This window comes from Helianthus annuus, chromosome 2, assembly GCF_002127325.2.
Source record: "Helianthus annuus cultivar XRQ/B chromosome 2, HanXRQr2.0-SUNRISE, whole genome shotgun sequence".
Lineage (NCBI taxonomy): Eukaryota > Viridiplantae > Streptophyta > Magnoliopsida > Asterales > Asteraceae > Helianthus > Helianthus annuus.
The window spans coordinates 142,708,790-142,733,909 of NC_035434.2; the positions used below are offsets into that span (position 1 = coordinate 142,708,790).

A 25,120-nucleotide genomic window follows, 5' to 3' on the forward strand; every position below is an offset into this window, starting at 1 on the left:
TATTTATACACTAATTTTGACATGCTTACGGACCGTAAGACTTTTATCCCTTATGGTCCGTAAGGGACACCTAATCACTATAGGGTAGCCATGTCTGGAACTAGCCTAGCTGAGTTGACAACTTCGTAAAATTCGAATTTGCCAGCGTTTTATTCAGATAATCGTAACTAGGGTTTTCCCCCCCTGAGTTTTAGGGGCCCTGATCCTGATTCTGATTGTTCTGGAAATTTTAGGGTTTATGCAGAATTACTTGGGTTTCTCAATTAGGGTTTCCTTATAGGATAATTAACATAATAGGTATTGATTTTAGTGAGAGTTGTTACAATAGTAGTTTAGAATGTGTACTGCGTCTTGATAAGCGTGTTTTAGATATGAACGTATGTTACACCCCAAAAGTGTGTTTTAAAGTGTAAAAAGGGGTCAAGTATACTCACAGTGTGTGCTTAACAGTAAACACAATCTGGTTGGATTGAAGGGAGCGCCGAATTAGCCTACGTACGGGAACAGAAGCATATGTCCTCCAAGTGCTGACACGGTCGAAAATCAGAGTGTCGAGTGAGGTAAAAGTGAGTTAAGTGTTCAACAGATTATCCGAGCGGATGGGTTCCATCCGGACGGATGGTCATCCAGACGGATGGTCATTCGGACGGATGGCCATTCGGAAGGATGGCCATTCGGACGGATGGCCATTCGGACGGATGGCCATTTGGACGGATGGCTATTCGGACGGAAGGTCATTCGGTGAGTATGTGGTTGTTCATCAACCTTTGGAATTTTCGAAGTTTGGATTGAAAAAAATGTTCTAACAGTCGTGGCAACAAAAGTAAACAACGATTATTATCAAGGTCAAATCATCCGGACGGATGGTCATCCAGACGGATGGTCATCCAGACGGATGGTCATCCAGACGGATGGCCATTCGGGTGGATGGTCTGTGGTTGAAGTTTTGTAAAACTTTCCTTTAAACAATGGTTTTGGTTAACGGAGATGGTGTGACGACGTGTCAAGCAACGGAAAAGTACGAGATCTAGTCCATTCATCCGGATCGGCTCTGCCCATTCTGACAAATGGGTTTTCCTTGCTGAAATTTCATGTTTGACCCGTTAATCGGTCCATCTCTTAAATAAGTTGAAAAATGTTGAAAATCCTTTAGATCTTGAACCAATCTCGGTTGAATGGTGCTCCACAACAGTTTGCCTGAGTAAAACGAGTGGAATCCACCTTCAAGAGGTCTAAAACCAGTGAGTTTAAGAAATCGTTAAGGTGTGTGTGTGATTTTTTGATGAAAAGATGATGTAGAAGTGGAATAGAATGAAGATTGAAGAAGATTTGAGGGAAAAAGCTTACAAAAAGTCTTGATTCGCGGTTGGAACCTTGAGAGCGGATGGGAGAGGTTAAAAGGTTGAAATGAAGACACAAATCCCCTATTTATAGGCGAGGGTAGGAGTTAAGGCGGTGCGCACATGGCTGTGTCCGGAGGGCTCCATCCGGACGGATGGGTTCCCTCCGACAGGATGGCCCATTCGGACGGCCACGCTCGCGTTGGTTAGTTTTCCAACTTTGGTTCGTTTGACGCGTTTTGGTGCATTAATCATTGGGGGTACTTTTAGCCTTTTAGCGAGATAAGTATTATCGTGTTATGTTGCGTTTCAGTGCGGTAAGTTGAGTTGCGCTTGCCAGCGTGTGCGCGTTTAAACAAGTTTTAATAAAAAGATATTTATATCTATCTAATAATATAATATAATAGGTCATAATATAATTAACTGTATTTCGAGTTTGTGTTGAGTTTGCGTTGTTGATGAGTGAGAGTGAGTAGTTTAGATACTCAGGTGATGTCATTGTGTAAGCGTTAGCGTTATAAGCGTATGCGTGGTGATGTGCGATGTAGCGTATGTAATAAGCGATGTAGCGTAGTTTGCGATATAGTTTACAATGTGATCCGAATCTCTGGTGTTAGGCGTAACGAGAGTAACAAGCGCGAAAGCGCGGGTTGTTAAATGTGGGAATTGCATCTGCTACTTCGGATAGAGGGAAATGGGGCGTAAAAAGCAAAAACTTCTCCTGATTGTTCTCTTCCTGGATCTATTACATTGGTTCGGCAAAGTTGCTTGTTCTATTAGGCCTTGTTACTTAGGAGGACGGGAATGCTGCTAAGAAAAGAAAGAGTGGTGTCAGGTGCGTTAAGCCCTATTCATGGATCGAATCATCAAGTAATGAGACCGGAGTCGAGAGATCTACTTCTTCAACAGGTGCAAGAGAAGACCGAGAGAAAGGGAAGACCTGGATAAGGAAGAAGAACAAGAGCTACATCGGCAAGACTCTCTGCAAGTGGAAGGTCGCGTAGGGGCTCTCGGGAAGCTCTTTCCTTTATGCCAGAAGGAAGATGGTCGAGGAGATCAGTAGCTAGAAAGCTCCTTTGGGAGAGCAAGGTAGAAAAAAGTATATTACAAAGTACATCACTATTAAGTCGACTATAGTAGTCTCATGAGCATGTAACTACATCCCCAAGCTTCAAGAGGAACCAAGGAGAAGAATACTCTGTAGTAGCAGTAGCAGTTACATGGAAGTTTTGGGAAACTTTAACTAAATGGTGTTATAGGTATATTTTTATACAAGACAACATTACCCTCAATCTTATGGCCAAATAACTCCAGTGATTGTTATACTCATGTGTTGCCTAAAGAACTTTATAGGCGCCGATGGCCAAACTCTTGGGTGTTGCATAATCCTTTATAGTTTACAAAAAAGGGAGACTACAAATCGTAGTCCTTTTGAAGTTGTAATAGTGTAACAATTTCGTATTCCACACTCCATCACGTTAATACCATAGGGAGGAGCATATTAATCTGTTGCACGGTATAGATGATTGGAACATTAAACTCGTTACTCTTTTATAAATGCCCTTTAAAGAAAATGAATATATGGACACATGTTAAAAAGTTCCGAAAGGTGTTCCAAATGGGAAATAAGGTCATGGTCAAGCTTCTTTCTCATCAATTAGAAAGGTACACAAGGAATCGATATATAAGTATGAACAACCTTTCGAAGTGATTTGCAAAGGGAAGAGTTCCTTACATACATAATCTTCATGCCATCTTGAAGATTCATTTCGAGTATGAAGGACTACACAATATATGAGGAAGAAACAACTAGTGGGGAAGGTGATCTGACACGAGCAACCCGATTTGTAAATAGGTCACTTGATAAGAGCTTAAACAAGTATTAACGGGCCGAGTTATACATCAATGAGGGAATTCATTAAGCACACATTACTTAATTAAGGGCAAAAGGTATCGACTTGATGAATTAACGTCAAATTTAACTAGATATTTGACGATTACAACACATGATTAGGTAGTTTAATTTAGTGTCGATGAGAACTTTATCAAGCTAGGTGTAAGAAAGCTCACATGTCCCTCGATCTTGTGTATAGTATATTGTAGAATGGCAAAGGACATTCTAAAGGCATGTAGACTAGGATAGAAATCTTCAATACTTGAAGACTATTAATGAAAAAAAGAAATAGTAACAATAAAATAGAAAATTATGTTACCAAAATCTTAGAAACCTTCGATACTTGAAATTATTTGTGAAAAAAAATAGTAACAATAAAACAGAAAATTATGTTACCAAAATATACATCACCATTCATTTGCAATTTTGATGAAGGATAAACATAAGATTTTTTATGTTTTTTTTTCGTATAAGAAAATGTTATAACTACCACCCACCTCATATATTCTTAACATAGAATTTACATAAATCCTATTAAATGAAATTGGTAATTGGTAAATGGTTATAAACATTATTATATTGCCGTATATATACATATGTTTATCTCACCTCTTCACTCAAACCCTCTTCCCTCCTAACCACAACCCACCCTTTATTTTTTATTCGAGTCTTTCTTCATCCTTTGCTCCCTCTATCCTCCTTCTTGACGGTGATCTCTCTCTCTCTCTCTCTCTCTATATATATATATATATATATATATATATATATATATATATATATATATATATATATATATATATATATATATATATATATATATATATTTATTATTTTAGCATGACCTAGATGCCTTTTTTTGGTCTACAACTATAAATAAACTTTGATGTTTTGAGTTCTTAGAGCATTCACATCCAATCCATCAAATTATACATACATCCCACTAAAAAACAACTCCTATATCAATATATTTCCACTAAAAACAAATACTTTTTCTCTCTCATTTCAATTAAATAATATTATCATTACATTTTTCTCTCTCCTTCACTCACAACCACTTTCAATATATATTAAAAAAATTATGGTGGGTGAACAGTGCCACCTCAAATATACAGATGAACAGTAACATTTTCTCTCTCCTCCACTCACAACCACTTTTTATACCCTTTATAATATAAAAACTCTCCCTCACATATTTTGATGGATAGAATGTGAATGCTCTTAAACATTCATACATTCTCTCTCTATATCTAGCTATCTCTATCTCTTTGGTGAAAGAGGTGAGACACAAACATAAGAACTACAAATAAAGAAGTCATCTCATCTTTGTGGTTATATTCTTTGTTCTTTTGTAATTCTTAGTTATTAACGTTGACTTTTTTGTTGACTTCCATAAGAAGATAATGGCAGGATATGAGAGGAACGAGGAACTTATCTCCAGAAATGGTCATAAACATGAGGTAATGTTATAAACTTTCTTCGTATGGTTTATATGATGTGATGATCATATTGTAAACTTTATTTTTCAAATTAATTTCCTCCTTTTAATTTTTAATTTTCACGTGATATCATGTTTTTATGTTGGAAGAAAGAAATCAAGCAACAAGAGGGGGAAGATCATTTGTTTTAAGTTTTAATAATAATAATAATTGGTTAAGAAAACGAATACATATAAAACCATTTGTTTTATTGTCATTTTCAAAATTAATCAATTTTTAATAATTGGTGGTTTGAACACATGATACATGATGTTGCACCAATTACATATGGGTTAAATTAAATGTATACATATATGGCTGCATTTGACATGAATGATTCTGTTGGTGGCACGATAATACTCTACTAGTTCGTAAGTGCTTCAAATTTACCGTTCAAAAAAAAAGTAATGACTATACATATATGTGTGTGTTTACATTTTTTCTAAAATGAATTTAAATTCTATATATATGAAATTCGATATAAAAGTCGAATCGGATGAGATTTTCAATAGTCATATATATGGATTTTTTTGAAACTTTTGGTAATCTTATCATTCCACCGTTCATGTGTTACGTATACGACATCTTAGGGGTTGCTTGATAAAACAGAACGAACGGATATTGATTATTTTAAAGACCGAAATGATTTAAACTTGTGAATGTGCTTGATTATAACTAAAGATAAATAATGTTTATAAGTTAATAAATACAACATTCATATAGTTTTCTTGTATTCGATATTCAAGTAGATTAGAGTTTCAATGCCGTTATGCATTATAATATAAGAATCTGAATCAGTTTTGATATTCTAAAAAAAATCCAAAGTAGAGTAAGCTTAAAAGGTAGAATTTTGTTTCCTAGACTGTTTTATCAATTCTTTTTTTTAACGGCCAACAGAAAATCCGAGCATTTTCGGGGCACCCACTTGACCAAACTGAGTACTCTGAGAGTAACTTGAGTCCACCACCAATTCCGGGGAAAACCCAGTAACTCACCCGCCCGTAGACACGACAATGAAATTACCAGAGCCATCCCCGAAAACTCTTGAAAAAATTTAGGCCTCGGGCGACGAAAAGAATTGGGCCCAAAATTATGGTTAAGGGTAAATGAATTACAAAAATAAAAACTTAGTGATGGAGCAAAGACTTGAACTTGAGACCTTTACATTATTTTGAGATGGTTTTTGCCACTACACCACCAATACTTTTTTTCCATAATAAACGGATAAATATACTAAATATATAATTTAATAAATATATACAAGCTTATAAAGACTTTTCGGGCCCTTTGAAATTTTGGGCCTCGGGCGTCGGCATAGGTTTGCCGGGCCCAAAGCCGGCCCTGGAAATTACCGGTAAACCCCGTTTGGCTCAAGGATGAGAGTTGAACGTGCATCTCCTAAGAAAAATGCAAGTTTTCCACCACTTGATTTTTGTTCCGGTTGTAACATCTCTTAGAAAATTTCAGTATCGATTTTCGTTCCACTTATCTTATAGATTCCAGTCAAATATTCATGAAGATCGAAATGATTTTAACCATGTAATAATTTTATGACAAACAAATATTTTGAACCGTATTATTTATTATTATTAGAGTTAAATGCCATTTTAGTTCCTATGGTTTGGGTTATTTTGCCAGTTTAATCCAAAGGTTTCATTTTTCATCTGTGTATCAAAAAGGTTTCACCGTCGCCATTTTAGTCCACTGGGTTAACTTCATCCATTTTTATAGTTAACGAGAAGGCCAATTCGCTCATTTTATATGGCCGAATTGCCCTTCTAGTTAACAGAATTACATATAAAATGTCCGAATTGACCTTCTCGTTAACATAAAAATGGATTAATTTAACCCAGTGGACTAAAATGGCAACGGTGAAACATTTTTGAAACCACGGGTAAAAAATGAAACCTTTGGACTAAACTGATAAAACAACTCAAACCACAGGACTAAAATAGCATTTAACTCTTATTATTAAGACAATGAAATTTTGTGATTCATCGCTCAAGACTGAATTGTCCCATTCAGTAGCAAACAAACAACCTCTAAAACACCTATGATAGTATACATTAACATACCTCAAATTTAGACTTTCATTTATATCTATAACTAGCATTATACATATTATCATATACTATTTCATTCTTATTAGACCATGTGTAGTGGTAACAATTTATAATGCCCCCACCATAGGGCATTATCTGACATGTGGCATCCTAGTCACACTTGGGCATTATAGCAAAAGTGGTGTAGTGGGCATAATGCCCTATAATGCCCCTACCAATCATTAAACCAAAAAAAAAAAAAAAAAAAAACATAGTATTTTCTCATTGGCTAGTCAAACCCATTCAAACCTTCCACAATTGATATTAGACATTTTCATTAAAACGCCAAAGCATTTTTTTCCCCTATAATGCCCTATGTAATGGTGAAGGGGGCGTTTTTTTGCCCTATAATGCCCCACTACACATGGTCTTATAGGGATAATATTTGCTTTTGTCACGTATCCGTCAAAATCAGCTTTGAAAAACGAGCTTGTTTTAGAAAAACAAAATAGCATTAGATTTTTATTTTGAACCAAAATATCATGTAATATGCATACCAAACCTAATTTAAAGTTTTGTAGGCAGAAAATTGCATTATTGTTTTCTAGGGGTCCAAGAACTAAATTAATCACGTGGGAAGTGTCCTACCATAAGAGTGTAGGTGGTCCATAACTATGGTGTTTCTTTTACAAATTGGCCAATTAGGTTATAAGGGTAGTGTAGTAAATTCACATGTTTGGCTACTAACATATGTTGGTGAGATGTCATGTGTATCATGTGGATTGCCCCTTGCAAGGAAAATGACTTGTTCATAAATATCACACAACTAGTTGAAATAATTTTTTTTTAAATACAAATGAAAAAGGCATGTGTTATACATCTCATGTAGCATTGCGGGGTCTTGAAGTGACCGCATGGTCCGATGCATGAACACTGCGTCGGTGGTCTCCGCACCACAAGCTTCATCCCGTGTGTGGAAAATTCCTCGCAAGCACTGCTTTCTCTCACGTTCTCTTTCTCTCTCCCTCCCTCTCTCTCAGTGTATAAAAAAATTGGAAAAAAAGTGATGGTAGGTGTAACATAGGTTGAGAGTTAGGGTGAATGGTGATGAGAAGGCGTTGAGATAGAAAATTGTGGCAAATGGCGAATAAAAAGTATAAAACATAATATAACAGGGTGAGAGAGGAGTTTGTGAAACACTATGTTTATCTGCTTAGTAAAATAAGTTTCTGTTAAACGTTAAAACAAAAATCATGAGTAATTTCCTTGTTTATTCTTATTTTTTAAAACCCTCTAACCGAACACAATACAAAATTTAAAGTAAAGTCTTGCAGGAATAAGTTTCTGTTAAATGCATGGTCAGATTTAGTGAGTGCTTCGATTAAGTTTTCTATTAATAGGGCTAGCTAACGTTGTTACTTTTCATATTCCGATTTTCAAATTTCCGTTGAATGAATAGTTATCGCAATCAAGTACTTATTGTTTCATTTACGATTAAACCAAATTATTTTCAAACGAATCGCAGGGGATGGCAATGGGAGATAAATATGGAGGATTAGTACCAAAGAAGAAGCCTCTAATCTCAAAGGCAAGTAAAAGCACCATTTACACTAAGATTAATCAAAGTAAATTACCAATTGGCCCTTGGTACCTTCTTAATAATAACACATTACACATCAATCATATTTCGATGATGTATTGTCCAGGATCATGAACGTGCTTTCTTTGATTCAGCAGACTGGGCCTTATGCAAGGTAAATTTGGGTCAATGTGGCCCATAATGAAAATACCACTTGATATGTCCAAATAATGGGCCTTAATTCAAACTAATGGCCCTTTTGTTTCTTATTTGATCAACAGCAAGGTGCAGGAATCAATGAGAAATCGACAATAGATATAGAGACTTTGCAGCCCAAACTAGAGGTTATCTTGAAATTTTACTTAGATAAACAAATGCAAATAAATGTTAATATATTTAATAATTAATTAATTTTAAGTCAAAACCATGTCTTTACTTAGATAAACAAATGCAAATAATTATACTAAATGATATTTAGTAGCCGTTCAAAAAAAAAAAATTTTAGTAGGAGGGTTATCTATAAATAATAATTATCCATAGGAGATTATATTTAGTAGGGGAGTTATCTATTAATTTTAGAAGATATTAAATTAAATAATAATTATCCATAAGAGATTAAACTAAATAATATTTAGTAGGAGGATTATTTATAAATAATAATTATCCATAACAAATTAAGAAAATCAAAAGATAAATGGCCTAATATGATGACAAAACCACCTAACTTAGCCTAACTACCTGTGTATATCTTATGTAATTATCTTATGTATAACGGTAAAAACAAAATTTACAAACATATTATAAGTATATCTTACAGCTCTTTACTTAAAAAAATTGTTGGGTTGAATACAGAGAACACCTCGTCAACACTTACCCCCGAGACGACCAGCATGTATATCAGGAGGAAACAACCATGTGAGTTTCTAAGCATGAAATAATATTTATTAATTTTTATATGTAAGATTTTTAGTTTGTTTTGTTTTATTTATTATTTTTTGAATTTATTATTATCAGGTTGAGTAAGAAGTGTTGAAAGTAAATAAAAGAATGTTGGGAGTTGCTAGCGACCCATAAGTTAAGGATACAACTTTGCTTTCGGTGTTGAACTAATGTGTAATGTACAAGTTTTAATGCATGATATACATGTCAATGCAATATAAAGTATGGTTTTCATTTCTTTTTCATTAATAAAAAAGGTTTTAATTGAGGAATGAATTTGTAGCAATTGAGAAAATTGTGGTCTTTCTAATGTTGGTTGTGAATCAATTACAGGATATTCTCTCGGTTCTTCTAAATTCAAGGATTGTTTGGTTTGCATATATTTAACAAAAAGTTATAAAGTTAAACGTTGTTAAAAGAAGTTAAAACTTAATAGGTCTTGAATAGAAAAATGGAATTTATTTTCCTTAAAATATAAAGTTGATACGAACATAAAGAAATCCTTTTATACCAATATAGACGGTTTTTGCTACTCTAAATTTGACAATTATGTAAGTGCACGATGTGTGATGAATGAAGTGTTAGATTGCCAACATTGAAGAATTCAAGGGTCTTTTGTGTAACTTTATAATTATTATTTGTAACTAGTGGGATTTCCCGCGCTCCGCAGCGGAATTTCCGTCAATATTGGTACGGTTTCTTAAAGCATCGGCTCGGTTCTTATAGTAGATACACCTAAAAGAATATTGGCATGTGTTTTATATCGATCGAGAACTACAAATAACGATACCGGTAGCGATGTTTTTCAGGCAGGGCATCAATTTGGTCACTAACACTTGCTATAGCATACGGTACTAAAAATGCTATATTGCCAATACAACTTTATTTTCAATCATTTTTATAATGCCACGTCGAGAAAACATCAAAACTCATACGATACCAATACTGATATAGTTCGAACAATATTGTTTCCGTTCATCACGTTAAAGAACAAAAAGAATCAACTATATTTACCCATTTGATTAAAAGATTTATCGAATCATAGATAAAAATAAACATGTAGCAATAGTGTATTCAAAATTTTATATTATGTTATTCAAATAACCAAAAAGGTAAACGGTATAACTATGTATAATAAACTTAACGATTTTTATATCTATGTGTCGAAAAAAAAAAACATGAAACCAAAATTTTATAACAATTATATTAAAAATAAGTATAAAATCCAATAGACACCATACAATTCACTTTAGAATATAATTAAAAAAAATTAAAATATGTAAAATGGACAAATAAAGAAAGTACTGTTGAAGTACTTTGAAAATGTTAGGATAGAAGAATATGTAAGCTCCGAATATATGGTTTATGTAAGTTTCGAATTACTAAGTTATGTAATTAGAAACATATCAAATGATTTAGTTCTGTCCGAATTTATGTAGAAAACTTCGGAACTTGTGTGTTCTGGAGTATCAGTCTGTACTATACCGATTTGTTTAGTTTCTAGAACATACTTTTTGGGAAACATTGTGTTGCAAGAAATCTTTAGAGAGAGAAACCCGAATATCACCGTGCGTTTTCCATAAATCTGAGAATACTCAGTGGATTCTCAGATTGTTTTCCAGTTGTTTTCTACTTCTTATTGTGAATCTACGCGGTGTGATTGTGTGTTAGTTTCCGCATACTACGCGAGTGTGTTGTTCGTGATAGGTCATGCTTAGAGAGTCTTAGGGGACCTTACAAGTGGTATCAGAGCAGGCTCTGTATAAAGAGTGCTCATACTGCTGTGGGTTTTGATTTGGAGGTTTAGAAATTAGCAAAGTTTGTGTCTTTGGAGAGATTTCTGTAGTTTTGGTGTTTTGCAGCTTTGTTTCAGTGTTTTGTATTAGTTTTTATCAGATTTTCAGTTTCTGAAGATGAATTTTGATTAGGTTTCAGCTTTGGTTCGTTTTAGATCTGGGTTTTGTAGAAAACTGATTTGAATCTGATATGGATATGAAGATGATGGTCTGATTTATTGGGTTTTTGGAGATCCCAAGCTACTGGATCTGGTAATAATCTTGTCTGAGTTTATTGTTCAATTCCGAGTTACTGCCCATCCGAATTACTACCTTCCGAAATTGTGCTTCCGAAGTATTGATGACCTTTATGTGTAGTCACTTATTGGTAGATACTCCGGAAGACTGATTGTACTGACATATTGTTCTGGGTTACTCTGTTCCGAGTCACTCTAAATTTCACTTATGTTTAGCCTTAACCCTTTTATCTCTTACTAAAAGGTAACAATACTAACTATGTTAAGTAGTCCTAGTTAAACCATTACGTATCAATGTATCAAAACAATACAACAACTGAAATTTATAATTTGGGGAGTTACACCTCATTACTTTCAACACTCTATTATCTAGTGATACGCATGAATCCCGAGAGCTTCGTAAGATGCTATTAAACCATGGTTCAAAACCCGACACTTATACTTTTGGCTCAATAATCTACGGTCTTGGTAGGACCGACCAAATTGATGACGCTTTTGATTGTTTGTACGAGATGGTTGATTGGGATGTTCGCCCAAATGCTATAACATACAACATCTTGATCCGTGTATTATGTAAGATTGACGATATTTCGAAAGTAAAAGCGTTCTAAAGTCAATGCAAGTCAATGGGGTAAAGCCGGATATTTTTTCACTCAATACGTTGATTGAGAACTTTTGTAGGATAAAGGATGTCAAGAAGACACAAAGGGTCCTCTTGACAATGTTGACCTTAGGTTTGACTCTGGATAATTTCACTTATAGTGCTTTTGTTAAGATGTGTGATTTAGGGAGATATATAGAAGCTAAAGAGTTGTTCCATTTGATGGACGCTAATGGGTGTATCCCGGATTCTTTTACTTGTAATTTGTTTATCGATGATTTAGTTCAGTCGGGTAGGTTCGTTGAGGCCCGGGATGTCTTTCTTAATTATAAAGAAAAGAGAATTTTGTTGAAACCCATATCTATTTTAAAATGACCTTTACAAGAGATTCAAGATTATGGTTTTTCTTTATACATTTGGCTTTGATAATTGTACATCATGGAGTTTCTTTGCAGCCTACTTCCTTGTCTTTTTGCTTATGAAAATCTATTTACACGGGAAATATATGCAAGTAATATGACATGAATTTCTTTTATTCATCAATTATATGTATTCACTACTCAATACATTCATCAACGAATGCACTCACGAATGAATACACGATATGAACAGAATGGTATTATCATGATAAATGTAAAAATACATTGTAATCGCCACATATAATGTTTCCACTTATGAATACAAGTATACGCAAGTTAATACAATATGAAAAATCACATCACAATATATTATATAATAAAAATTATTATTATATACATCAACTAGGTTATAAACCCATGTGTTACATGGATTTGAGGATAGAAAATTAAAGGTTTTAAGATAATCATGTAGTTGATCGAGTTCTTTGGAAAAAAATGTGTTTTCAATTTATATAAACTTGAATGAGTTTTATAAAATAAATATATTATTGTTGATGTTGGTTGTGTTTCAATGACATAATGATTATAAATTTTGAATTATTTTTTATATTTTATACTATTTCATACATCACACATAATAAATATATATTTTGGTATGAATACATATAACCCAAATATGAACTATACATACAAAATTAAAGAAAAAATATAACATTACTCATTTTAAATGTTGTTTTTACGAAGTAAGAATTTTGTTTTTGAATACAAAAGAATTAGTATATTTTATTTCCAATAAATATTTTCTTATTTTAAAAAGTGTTATCAAAGTAGAAGATGGAATGGAATTAATTCATAATTTAAGATTATATATATTAAACATATATATATGTATATATATAAATATATTGTTTGTATATATGTTTAACATTTGTGAAAACGATAATAACAAACTATAAACATGATGAGGTTTTAAATTTTTTGTTACGTCAAATAGCGATGGATGTATCAATTTTTGGTTATCTCATCTTATTTTGATAAGTATGTTTTTATTTATTAAAGTATAGGTAAGTTGATAACTAATATTAATTATTAAAAAATAAGAATATTGAAGAGATATAATCATGGATATAAATATTATATATATATATATATATATATATATTAAATTCAATCATTTAATAATCTTTATATTAATTTACTTATTATTTATTATGGTTGAGGTAAATTGATAAATTGCCACATGGCATTTTGATGAAATCTTTTATTATAAAAGAATGCCATGTGGCATTAAGATGAGTATTTTATTAGTATTAGATTAGATTGATAAGAGGTGTTTGCACCAGTGTAGTTTTTAGGTTTTTAAATATCACCACATAAGTTCATTACTTTCTGATAGCGCACAAACCAAGAAAGAGAATAGAGAGTTCTAGTTCTGCCGAAGAAGGAAAACTTAATATTAAAGAGCAAGGAGATTCTTCCACGAGGAATACACCCATTATGTATATTGCTTTTATATGCATATGAATATGAATTTCTTGATGTTAACCAAGTTTAGTTTTCTTTTCTTTATTAACTTTCGAATTTAGAAGTGAACTTTTTTTTTTAAATTTTCTTTTTCAAAATGGACCAAGTCATATATAACTGACTTTTTATTCTTTATTGTAACAAATAAACTAATACCGTTCAAACAATTTCGTTAGCGGTATCAATATTCGTTTTTATGGTTTTCGGTATATATTTCGTTAAAAGCATAGTTGTATAAGCAATAGAATATTTTTTTTAATATAGTAAGTTACAGTGAGTGTTAGTACTGTACATGTACCATCGCCAGCCGAGTTGATATCGTTTCAACAATATTGTTACCACGTTGATTCAGTGGTATCAGTACTATCAGAACCGCTATTGATATATGTTTTTATTTCATTTGACGTAAATGTAAAGCATGTATGAATATCCTTTTGGGCATATTAAGAATTTATTTTTCAAGTTTACCTTTTTGTCACTATACTGGGTACCGTTATTGTACCAATAGTGTAATGAATTGAAACGATATTGATCAAATTCACGCCGCAACTCGCGTATAGGAATCCAACTAGTTAATAAGAATTCATCAAATTTCCGAAGTTACTTCAGCCGGTTTAAACTGGGGTTTGGGTTCACTAGAAAACCGGTTCAACTTTCGCCGTATCTTTCCTCCCCTCACCTGAACTCAGCGACAGATGCTTTGCCTCAATGAGACGCCTTTCTGCTCTTGCTTCTAGGGCCGAACACATCCCTAATCAAACCACACCCAAATCAACTATTCAACCAAGAATTCAACCCAATTCATCATCCAATTTCACCCCATCAATCTCTTCAACATTCACCACAAAAGGTAATCTTTCTACCCTCAATCCTCTATCTAACAAACCCATAGATCATCACTACATTTCCCAGCTTCTTGCAAGAAAAGATTGGTACTTACTGCTAAACAACGAGTTAAAAACCAATAAAATTAGCCTAAACCCTAGGACCATAGTGAGTATTTTACAAAATCAAGAAAACCCATTGCAAAGTTTGCTTTTTTATTTGTGGGTTTTGAATATCAACCCGTTATATGCCAAGAATCAATCGGTTCGAGGGGTTTTAGCGAATACCCTTTATCGAAAAGGCCCGGTTTTGTTAACTAAGGAGTTGGTTGATCTTGTTAGAAGGTCTGGGTGTTGTGTTACTGAGGATTCACTTTGTGTTTTGATAGGAAGTTGGGGGCGGTTGGGTTTGGCTAAGTATTGTGCGCGAGTTTTCGATCAGATTTCGTTGTTGGGGATTGGTTCTAGTACTAGGTTGTATAATGCGGTGATTGATGCGTTGGTTAAGTCGAATGCGCTTGATTTGGCGTATTTGAAGTTTCAACAAATGAAGGCGGATAGATGCGATCCGGATAGGTTTACGTATAATTTTTTGATTCATGGAGTTTGTAAAGCTGGAGTTGTGGATGAGGGTTTAAGGTTAGTGAAGCAAATGCAGGAAATGGGATATTCGCCGAATGTGTTCACGTATACGATACTTGTTGACGGGTATTGTAATGCGAAAAGAATTAAGGAAGCGTTTAACGTTTTAGAGAGAATGAAGGAGAGTAATGTGAAGCCGAATGATGCTACATTTCGATCATTGGTTAATGGCGTGTTTCATAACACGAACCCTCTCGAGGCTTTTAAGTTGTTATCCGATTTTGTGGAAAACGAACGCGTATTGCATGTAGCGGCATGTGAAGCGGTTTTGCTTTGTCTTTCTAGCAACTCTATGCCTAAAGAAACCGTTCTTTTCTTGAAGAAAATCGTCAAGAGAGGTTATATTCCCAATACTACGACATTAAACATCGTTATAACATGTTTACTTAAGCGATTTGATCTAACGGAAACTTGTGATATTGTTGATGGTTTGATTGCGAGAGGTGTGAATCTTGGGTTCAATACTTATATTCTTCTTGTGGAGTCTTTATACAAGAACGGAAAATTAGAGGAGGGTAATCGGTATCTAAATCAAATTATCAAAAACGGGCTTCTAACAAATGTGATCTCGTATAACATGATAATCGATAGTTTTTGCAAGACGGGTATGATCGATAGAGCTATGAAAACATTTCTAGACATGCTTCAAAGTCACATTTCCCCTAATCTCGTTACTTTCAACACTCTATTATCATATCATTGCAAGACTGGCGATATGCATGAATCCCGAGAGCTTCTTAAGATGCTATTAAACCATGGTTTAAAACCCGACGCTTATACTTTTAGTTCGATAATCTACGGTCTTTGTAGGACCCACCAAATTAACGATGCTTTCGATTGTTTGCACGAAATGGTTGATTGGGGTGTTCATCCAAACGCTATAACATACAACATCTTGATCCGAGCATTATGTATCATCGGCGATATTTCGAAAGCTAAAGCGTTGCTAAAGTCAATGCAAGTCAATGGGGTAAAGCCGGATGTTTTTTCTTTCAACGCTTTGATTGGTAACTTTTGTAGGATAAAGGACGTCGAGAAGGCACAAAGGGTCCTCATGACGATGTTGACTTTAGGTTTGACTCCGGATAATTTCACTTATAGTGCGTTTATTAAGATGCTGTGTGATTCGGGGAGATATAAAGAAGCTAAAGAGTTGTTACAATCGATGGAAGCTAATGGATGTAGCCCCGATTCTTTTACTTGTAATTTGTTTATCGATGCGTTAGTTCAGTCGGGTAGGTTCGTTGAGGCACGGGACATGTTTATCAAGTATAAAGAAAAGGGAATTGTATTGAAACCTATATCTATTTTATAATGACATTTATGAGAGATTTGAGATTATTGTTCTTCTTTTCGTACCTTTGGCTTTGATAATTGTACATCATGGAGTTTCTTTGCCGCCTGCTTCTCTGTTTCTTTCTACAGTACATCAAGCTACATATCAAGGTATCTTTGGTTTATTATATTACGTCATATTTTGTTTTAACTTTTAATTAATAGTTAGAGTTAATTGCTCGGATGGTCCCTATGGTTTCACGTTTTTTCACGTTTAGTCCCCACCTTTTGGAAATAGCAGGTATGCTCCCTATGGTTTGTCATTTTGTTACTCGGATAGTCCCCTGAGTAAATGTCAGGGGACTATCCGAGTAACAAAATGACAAACCATGGGGAGCATACCTGCTATTTCCAAACTAACTGACATCTACTCAGGGACTATCCGAGTAACAAAATAACAAACCATAGGGAGCATACCTGCTATTTTCAAAAGGTGGGGACTAAACGTGAAAAAAACGTTAAACCACAGGGACCATCCGGGCAATTAACTCTAATAGTTATTATGTTCAACTGTTATTAAAAGAAAAGATCAATGATGTTGATTTGGGTCTAGAAGATCACCTTATTTTGTTGATTTTGAAGGGTATTTTGGACATTTTGGAAATAATCGAACAATTTTGGACGGGAGTATGTTTATCCAGATTAGGGTTTTCGGTTACATGGTATTCGTAATTTTAATTTTTGTTCAAAATTCTGTAGGAGAAATTTTTACATTTAATCAGTAGTCAAACGATTCGTTAAGTTCTGTTTCAGGTCAAATTCTGTAGGATAAGATATCTTGTGAAGGCCCTTCAATGCTTCATTGAGAAACATGTAAGTGATCTTTTGACCATTAGTATTAACTTACATAATTTATACGCCAATATGTTACATTTTTCGCGAGAATGATGCGTATTTATCCTAATAAAATCTGTTCTTAAATGGTTCATGATGTCGGGGACTTTTCAATGAGGTCAAACTAAGCAGATTTCAATTCCAAATTTATGTAAAGTTCTTAAATTTTTCATTATTGGTTAGAAATTAGATTAAAGTCTATAAAAAATTACTATGAATCAAGAGAAAATGATGTTACATTTATAAGAAAATCCACTTAATTTAGGAAGTCAACCCATGTTAGGTTTGACCTCACACGCAAAACTCATTTTATTTTCCTGGAAATGATAAATTAATCATCTTTTCGATCACATCAGATATACATCAGCTGTGAAGAGTCATGTGCCACCTGAATACACCAGTGGATATTGTAACAGGCCGCTGCTCTCTCACTCGCTGAATCCTCCACTGCACCACACCACCACTCAAATGGAAGTCTGCTACACTGCCGCCACTGCAGTTATTATTGGTCTTGTGTTGTTGTAAACTAGGGTGTCCACGGTCTGGATTTGAGGGATTTTAGGCCAAACCGTTGGTAACACTAACGGGTTTTAATTATTAGAAACCAAAACCGAACTGTTAAAAGATAAAAACCAAACCGTGGCTAAGGGTTTGTCTCCGACTTGAACGGTTTCACGGTTTTAAACTGAACCATGAACATCCCTACTGTAAACAACTGTTATGGTACTTAGGTGAATGTTGTATACTTGTATAACTATTTTCATTAGTAGTTGAGCTCAATTGAATACATTCTGATCTGTTTTCTTATTGTTCGTTCTTACAAATTTACCCTAACATAAACGCATATAGAGTTAAGTGTCATTTACGTCGATGTGGTTTGTCCACTTTTGCCATTTTAGGCCAAATTTCAAAATTGTACCATTTCCTTCCCTGACATTTTTGAAACGTGCCATTTCTGTCCAAGAAACTAACCCCAGTTAAAAAACATAGTTAGCTCAGGGGTAAAAACGTGCCATTTAGATAGAGTGGTCCATAGTGATTTGGAGGGGTTCGGAGGTTTTACGTGACCCTCCACCATGCACCAACCTCTGAACCACTATGTCAAATGACCATTTTACCCCTAAGCTAATTGTGTTTTTTAACCGGGGTTAGTTTTTGGACTAAAATAACATGTTTCGCGAATGTCAGGGAGGAAAAGGGTACAATTTTAAAATTTGGCCTGAAATGTAAAAAATGGACAAACCACATGGACGTAAATGACACTTAACTCACGCGATCTCGAGCTCAATCTCTAAACATCGAGCTACAAGGCTAGCAAACTCGACTTGTCTCGATTACACCTAGCCCCATCATACAAAAAAACTTGTATCATATGCATTAAAACTTGTAAATTGTTTTGAATTGAACTTTGTAATGTTCAACTTCATGCTCATCTAGAACCACAAATCAGTCAAATGCACAGGGTCAAACATTTTATCCCACTTGCAAGAATGAACAAATTCAAATGACTTGTATTTTATGCAATAAGACTTGTACATAGTTTTGAGAAGAAAAAGAATGATCATGCAAAAAAAAATTTGCAAGTCCAGTAACCAGTTCAAAACATTTGATTCTCCATTAAAGAACCAAAATATCATCAACTACTTCATTGATCAAAGAATCAAGTAACCGCGACTCGATCTCGACCCCGATTTCAAACGTTTCGACATCAAAATCGAGCCATTTTTTGTAACTACAACCGCTCATATCCTTATCAACGAGCTCATCAACCATACTATCTTTCATATCTTCCCACCCCGCAATCTCTCGGTACACTTCTTGAGCTAGCCGCTCCGGTTTTCTAACCGTTGCTAACCCTTTAGCCCACACCCTGCACCGCGTCTCCATACACTCGCTCACGCAATTGAACACAAGCTCACGTCTTAACTTAGCCGGTTCATCGTTGGGTCTACCGAACTCTAACCGGTCAAACACACGTGGGTTCACGATCTTTCGAGTCTTGCCTATGGTGAAGTCGACAAACATTGTTTCGATATTTGCAAGCACTTCGGTTACGTACTCAGGTTCCCATTTGGTAACCGTTGTGATGGAAGAAGCCGAGTCTAGTAGATCGGTATCGACATCCATCGGGCTCGGGGTTGTTGAAAATTTTGGAGCGGCTAGCTCTCGGGCTAGAACCGAAGCTGAATCTTGCTTGCAGGTATCGGCAGTGTCTGAAGAGTTACAGCTTTCGGTGTTAAAAGATGGTTCGAGCACCGAATCCGGGCTCGGTTGTCTGCCAAAGTTACCAAAGAGATATTTCCGATACGCGTAGTCATGAAACATCGGTTCTCGAGGATCGTTAACGGAAAACCCGTAACTTGAATCATCTGTATTCATTAGATCTTGGCCCTAAAACATCACAAAATATCGAATTATTAATCAGTTATATAAACTACAAGTAATGTACACTCGAAGAAACCCCGTAACATACCAGATCGAGCTTGTGATGTTTCTTCGTAAGCTCTAAACAATCACTCGAAGAAACCCCGTAACTTGAATCATCATTAGGCTTGTATGAAGAAAACCCGTTACTCGAATCCTCTCCAATGTCGGTTTCCGTTGCTAACAAAGAATCTTGAGAAACCGAAACGGGACTATCGGTTAATTCCCTCAGTTTTTGCTCCAAAAGAGCACTTAAAGCATCAGCTCCAATAACATTACAGTTCAAAGACGATGTGTTTGAATCATTACTGGTCGAATCGGGTGCGTTTTTACTTTGATTATCGGATAGAAAACCGTTGTTAGAGATCACTGGGCGTGCAATTGGAGCTGTGAAAGTGAAAGAAACAACATCACTACTGTTACTTCTATAACTTCTATCCCGAACAGCATTAGTGTTATTATTATGATTAGTGTCTTCAATGGAACGTTTTTTTCGGGTGGAATAAGGTTCCTTTTTATGGCTCGGTTTGTGCGAAACCGGCTTTCTTGCTTGTGGACCGACGTTAGAACTCGAAGCTTTCGGGGTTGACTTTCCTCGGTCAACTAAGCTATTCTGTTTCTGATTGTTCTGCTTTAATACATTCGAAGAAACAGGATTCTTCTGTGGGTTTCTTTCGGTGTTAGACTGAGTTTTAACAGGCTGTGCTCGATGATTCAACCCTTCACGCTTTTGAACGTTAGCCTTAGCTTGAAGCGCTAACGAAATTGACTTTTTCGGTTCTGAACTTTGTTGACTTTTGAGAGTCTTGACATTTGAATCTAACGGTTTTCGAGCAGACTCGGGGATCTTCGGTTTTCTTGCTGAATTCTCTACTCGATCCCTAGACACTTTCACCCTGAACGGAACCGTAGATGATGATGAGAGTGACGGTGATGGTGATGATGACCCGACAAGCGGTATCTTCGATGCAGCTTCCATTATACGAGCAGGATTATTCGAAGACACGAATCCCGAGCTTTTGATAGGGGACAACAGCTTGTTACGTGTAATGGGGATCGATTTAGCAGACTTTGGCGGTAGCGTTTCGGTTTGAAACTTCTCAACCGCTCTACCGATCACCGTCTTTTGAGGTTTGACTTCTGTGACTCTAGAAACAGTCTCCATTTGACAGTCGGTCAACTCAAAGTCCGGGTCATCTCTCATGTAATTTGTCGATGAATCTCTAATAGACTGAGAGTCGAAAGACGGGTTCGAGTACGTGTCCGAGAAGTTAACCGTTGGTAACGAATCTAGCCCCATTAGGCGTGCAACGACCCCAGGAGCTTTGGTGCCGTAACCGTCTTCTTCGGTTACTGAAGTCGCACAACTGTAAATGCCCATCATGTCGTCTTCTTCCATCTGGATACAAGAGTGGACTTTGACTTTTAAGATCAAACATTTCGTTTATAAAGTCAAAATTGACGTATAGAAAACGGAAGTGTGTACCATATTGAAACGAGTCATGGGCATGTTGCCATCGGTTCTCTTTGTTTGCTTCGGTTGTTCTACACAAAATTTATAAAAAGGTTAAAAAATGCAGTGCAAAATGTGTTTCGGGTCAAACTTACCCATTTTGACCATCAACCACAGGCTTATCACAGAGATCGATTTATTACCTGGTGATTCGGACTTGCTTGAGAACAACTTCTTGCGAGATTTTGCGTTCCAATCAAATAGATGCAGAAAACCGCCAACATAACCACCACCACTGCCACCCTTTGACCCGTGTTTTTGAGCGCCCATATCGTTATGTAAGATTTAAGGTTGACTGCTACTAAAGCTTTGTACAAGAACCAAATTCATCTGTGAATTTCAATAATGTGATTAAGTATGTTACTTTCAAGATTCATAATAGACACAGAAAAATGTTCTACAAACCACTCCAACCGTTTCAAATACGGAAGTTTCCATTTGAACTCAACAGTTTTGTGTGATCTGAGGTCGAATGCGCTACAAAATATCGAACTAAACTAACCAAAAGGGTAATCATATACATTCAAACTTAACAAATACCATCAAATTGACAGCAAACTTAACTAGCAATCACAAGAATGAACAAACCTAATCGAATAAAACAAGATCGAAATCCGAAACATCTAAACACAATGTCAATTGATCACATTCAACTTATATCCAAGATCAAACATAAAATTCAAACCCCCATAAACAACTATAATAAACCACATTCAACTTATAATAATCAGAACCCACAACACTATATTCTCAAAATCATCAAACAAACAATCAAGAATCCAAGAAAACATCAAAATTACACAAACCCTAAACTGAAAACTTTACCTAAAGATGAAACAAACAAAATCTACAACTGGGTTTGACCAATTTTGTATAAAGATTCAAACTTGCAGAAGTTTTGTGTTAAATTGTAACAATCAAGAATCCAAGAACTCATCAAATCACACAAACCCTAAACTGAAACATTACCTAAAGATGAAATGAACAAAATCTGCAAATGGGTTTCACCAATTTTGTATAAAGGTTCAAACTTGCAGAAGTTTTCAGTGAAATTGTAACGTTATTCAAGAAAGAGAAAGAGAACCCTCAAATGGTTTTAAATCAAGAAGCTTTAAATGGATGGATATCATATTAAAAAAATGGAATTTTTATTATTTTAATGAATTTTTTTATGGAAAATGTTTAAAAGAAATGAGTTCAAGAAAATGCCAAAAAAAGAAGTGCAACGTCTCTTTAGAGGAGAGGGAGTGATTTCAAATTACAAATTACAAATTAGGGTGTTGTTGAGATATGATTCAGTGCATCGCGGTACATGATGTTTAAATGTTGCCTCATTAATGTTTTAAATCCTACGGCTGTGAATATATGACCTGTAGTTTTAAATGAGCCCAGCTTTGATTATGAATGATGGGTCAGACAATTTGGGCCTACACTTTTATGGTACATTACACCATCTTAAACTAAAATGTTTCAAATTACAAATCTATTAGACCAGAGACACCATAGGAAAGTTATCAAATTCGGGTTTTCATTTTAGTGATTTGACAAATGCTTAACTCGTTTAGCTAATTTGGAATAACATGTTTTATTCGTTTAATTAACTAAAACAAAAATAAACATATTTTATAAGGTCAACCTATTTTTTGCTTCATCAAACCGGTTGACTTATTTAGATAAATGAGTTATGCGGGCCATATTCACATTACACGGGTTAAGATCGATATCTTTGACACAAATATATATAAGAGTTATGTTCGGGTTCATCACTTTAAGCTTTCAACCCACAAGCCTGCCAACCCGGGTAGGTGTTCCGAAGCCGATGCTCCAAAGGAGATTTATGAATGATCCAAGCTAGAGCTCCAAATGAGATTTCTTAGTGTTATGAAGTGTTGTGGATCTTCGTATTATTGGGGTGTTACCCCTCATTTCCCAGTTAGTTTCAACATTCATATTCATATATGATAAAATTCAAAGTGAATGAACAGTGTCATGTGATTTTTTATTATATTGAAGAACACCTTATATTCATTTATTAGATTATTGGGTATGGGGCGAGAGTTGGGGCGTGGGTTGGGTACAAATGCTCAAGTCGCCACCCCGGGTGGGCTTTGGTTTCGGTGTGGCCTCTTGGGCGGGAGTTTCAGTCCGGGCGTTTGGCATGCCTAGCGGTCCTCCATGGCCAGCTCTCATTGGCTGGGTTGGCTAGGCCATAGCAGCTAGGTTTAACTTTTAAAAAATAACCGTTTGGCCAATCCAAACGGTTCACCCAAGTCATTATAAAACCCCCCAACCCCACCGCATGTCCACATCGCTACTCCAAACCTTCACTCAATCTACCTGAACCCGCTACCCACACTTGATACCGGCACAACGCGATGAAGGGCCGCCAACCCAGTAAGACCCGTTACTGGCCGGAAGCTTTCGCTAGCTACCGGCACAACGTGGGGAACGACCGGCACAATTTAAACGCGTGCCAACACAAGTGGCGCGAGCTACGACCGAAGCTCGACCGTTTTAAAGCCTACTATGATAGCGTCCCGGGCGGTGATGTAAGTCACGAAGACCGTGTTACAAGAACAAGTATCAACGAAAATCAACTGAAGAAATATCACAAACCCAAACCAGATCGCTATTATCCTTTGACTAAAACTGATAGCAAGATACAAGAACAAATCACTCACAAAATCCTCACAACTACTCGAACTGATTATCAACACGATAATCACTAACTGATTAACAGGAAACACTCAACCTAAACTCAGATTCAAGATGAATCTGAGATGTATGCAGAAACCCTAATCAGAACAAGAACGAGATGAAAAAACGGATGTGAGAGAACAATAATGCAGTTAGGTGTATCACACAATCCCAATGCACCCCTTTATATCTTGACACAACCGAAGAGACCTGCTGTCTTCATACGCAACCAAAGATGTCTTCACTTAAAGCCCATATGTCATCAGCCCATCTCAACATTAGCATTAGCCCAATATCATATTGCATCAGCCCAAGGATATATATGCAGAAAAAATAAAAGACATATTAGAAAGAACAAAACAAAACTAATAATAAAAAAACAAACTGTATTTATCATGTATGTGTAATAACGAAATACACATTAAAATTTTATATAAGTCATTGATATGATGAGATGTATAATTTTAACACCCCCCCACAGATCAATGACTAAAACAATCCTGCATGTTTAATTTTTCACACAAAAAATCATGTTGAGTAGCCAGCATACCTTTCGTAAAAACATCAGCTATTTGATCTTCAGAATTAATACCAACTGGTTTAAGAATACCTTTTGATATCTTTTCTCTCAGGAAGAACAAGTCAAGCTCAAAGTGCTTCGTTCGATCATGAAACACTGGATTAGCAGCAATAGACAAGGCTGCAGAACTATCACAAAATAAACATACAGGAAGATTTACATTGACACTAAGTTCACTTAGGATATTAATAAGCCACAAAACCTCGCAAGCAACAGCACACAAAGCTCTATATTCGGCCTCAGCCGACGACCTAGAGACAGTGCTTTGCTTTTTACTTTTCCAGGAAACTAAATTGTTTCCCAAAAAAACGCAAAATCCAGTAACAGATTTTCTAGACTCGGTAACAGACTTTCCCCAATCGGAGTCAGCATATGCTTGCATATCAAATGAAATATTCCTTTTAAACATAATACCTTTTCCAGGAGATTTTTTCAGATATCTTAATAACTTATATGCAATTTCCAAATGTCCAACAGTTGGACTGT

General features: G+C 35.4%; 3 protein-coding genes across 5 annotated transcripts; 2 read left to right on the forward strand and 1 right to left on the reverse strand.

The window, feature by feature from the left end:
• The first annotated feature begins 4,450 nt into the window (after nucleotides 1-4,450).
• On the forward strand, nucleotides 4,451-9,545 carry LOC110923003. Its single transcript, XM_022167205.1, has 7 exons — nucleotides 4,451-4,511; nucleotides 4,632-4,691; nucleotides 8,277-8,339; nucleotides 8,458-8,505; nucleotides 8,612-8,674; nucleotides 9,183-9,245; nucleotides 9,345-9,545. The coding sequence occupies exons 2-7, from the start codon at nucleotides 4,635-4,637 to the stop codon at nucleotides 9,351-9,353; spliced, it is 303 nt and encodes a 100-aa protein (XP_022022897.1). The 5' UTR covers nucleotides 4,451-4,511; nucleotides 4,632-4,634; the 3' UTR covers nucleotides 9,354-9,545.
• A 4,834-nt stretch (nucleotides 9,546-14,379) lies between these two features.
• On the forward strand, nucleotides 14,380-18,217 carry LOC110923015 (putative pentatricopeptide repeat-containing protein At3g16890, mitochondrial). 2 transcript variants are annotated; one of them, XM_022167217.2, is made up of 4 exons: nucleotides 14,380-16,697; nucleotides 17,169-17,248; nucleotides 17,340-17,399; nucleotides 17,777-18,217. In XM_022167217.2, exon 1 carries the CDS (start codon nucleotides 14,494-14,496, stop codon nucleotides 16,564-16,566), a length of 2,073 nt encoding a protein of 690 aa, XP_022022909.1. In that variant the 5' UTR covers nucleotides 14,380-14,493; the 3' UTR covers nucleotides 16,567-16,697; nucleotides 17,169-17,248; nucleotides 17,340-17,399; nucleotides 17,777-18,217. The 2 variants fall into 2 exon arrangements, with proteins under 2 accessions (XP_022022909.1, XP_022022912.1); XM_022167220.2 differs by lacking the exon at nucleotides 17,169-17,248 and having other exon boundaries at nucleotides 17,777-18,207.
• A 699-nt stretch (nucleotides 18,218-18,916) lies between these two features.
• LOC110923037 lies at nucleotides 18,917-22,576 on the reverse strand. Of its 2 annotated transcripts, none has more exons than XM_022167228.2 (5): nucleotides 22,327-22,576; nucleotides 21,501-21,687; nucleotides 21,331-21,389; nucleotides 19,894-21,243; nucleotides 18,917-19,811 (listed from the first exon to the last, which is right to left on the reverse strand). In XM_022167228.2, exons 2-5 carry the CDS (start codon nucleotides 21,625-21,627, stop codon nucleotides 19,038-19,040), a joined length of 2,310 nt encoding a protein of 769 aa, XP_022022920.1. In that variant the 5' UTR covers nucleotides 21,628-21,687; nucleotides 22,327-22,576; the 3' UTR covers nucleotides 18,917-19,037. The 2 variants fall into 2 exon arrangements, with proteins under 2 accessions (XP_022022920.1, XP_022022924.1); XM_022167232.2 differs by lacking the exon at nucleotides 22,327-22,576 and adding an exon at nucleotides 22,183-22,295.
• Between the last annotated feature and the right edge of the window lie 2,544 nt (nucleotides 22,577-25,120).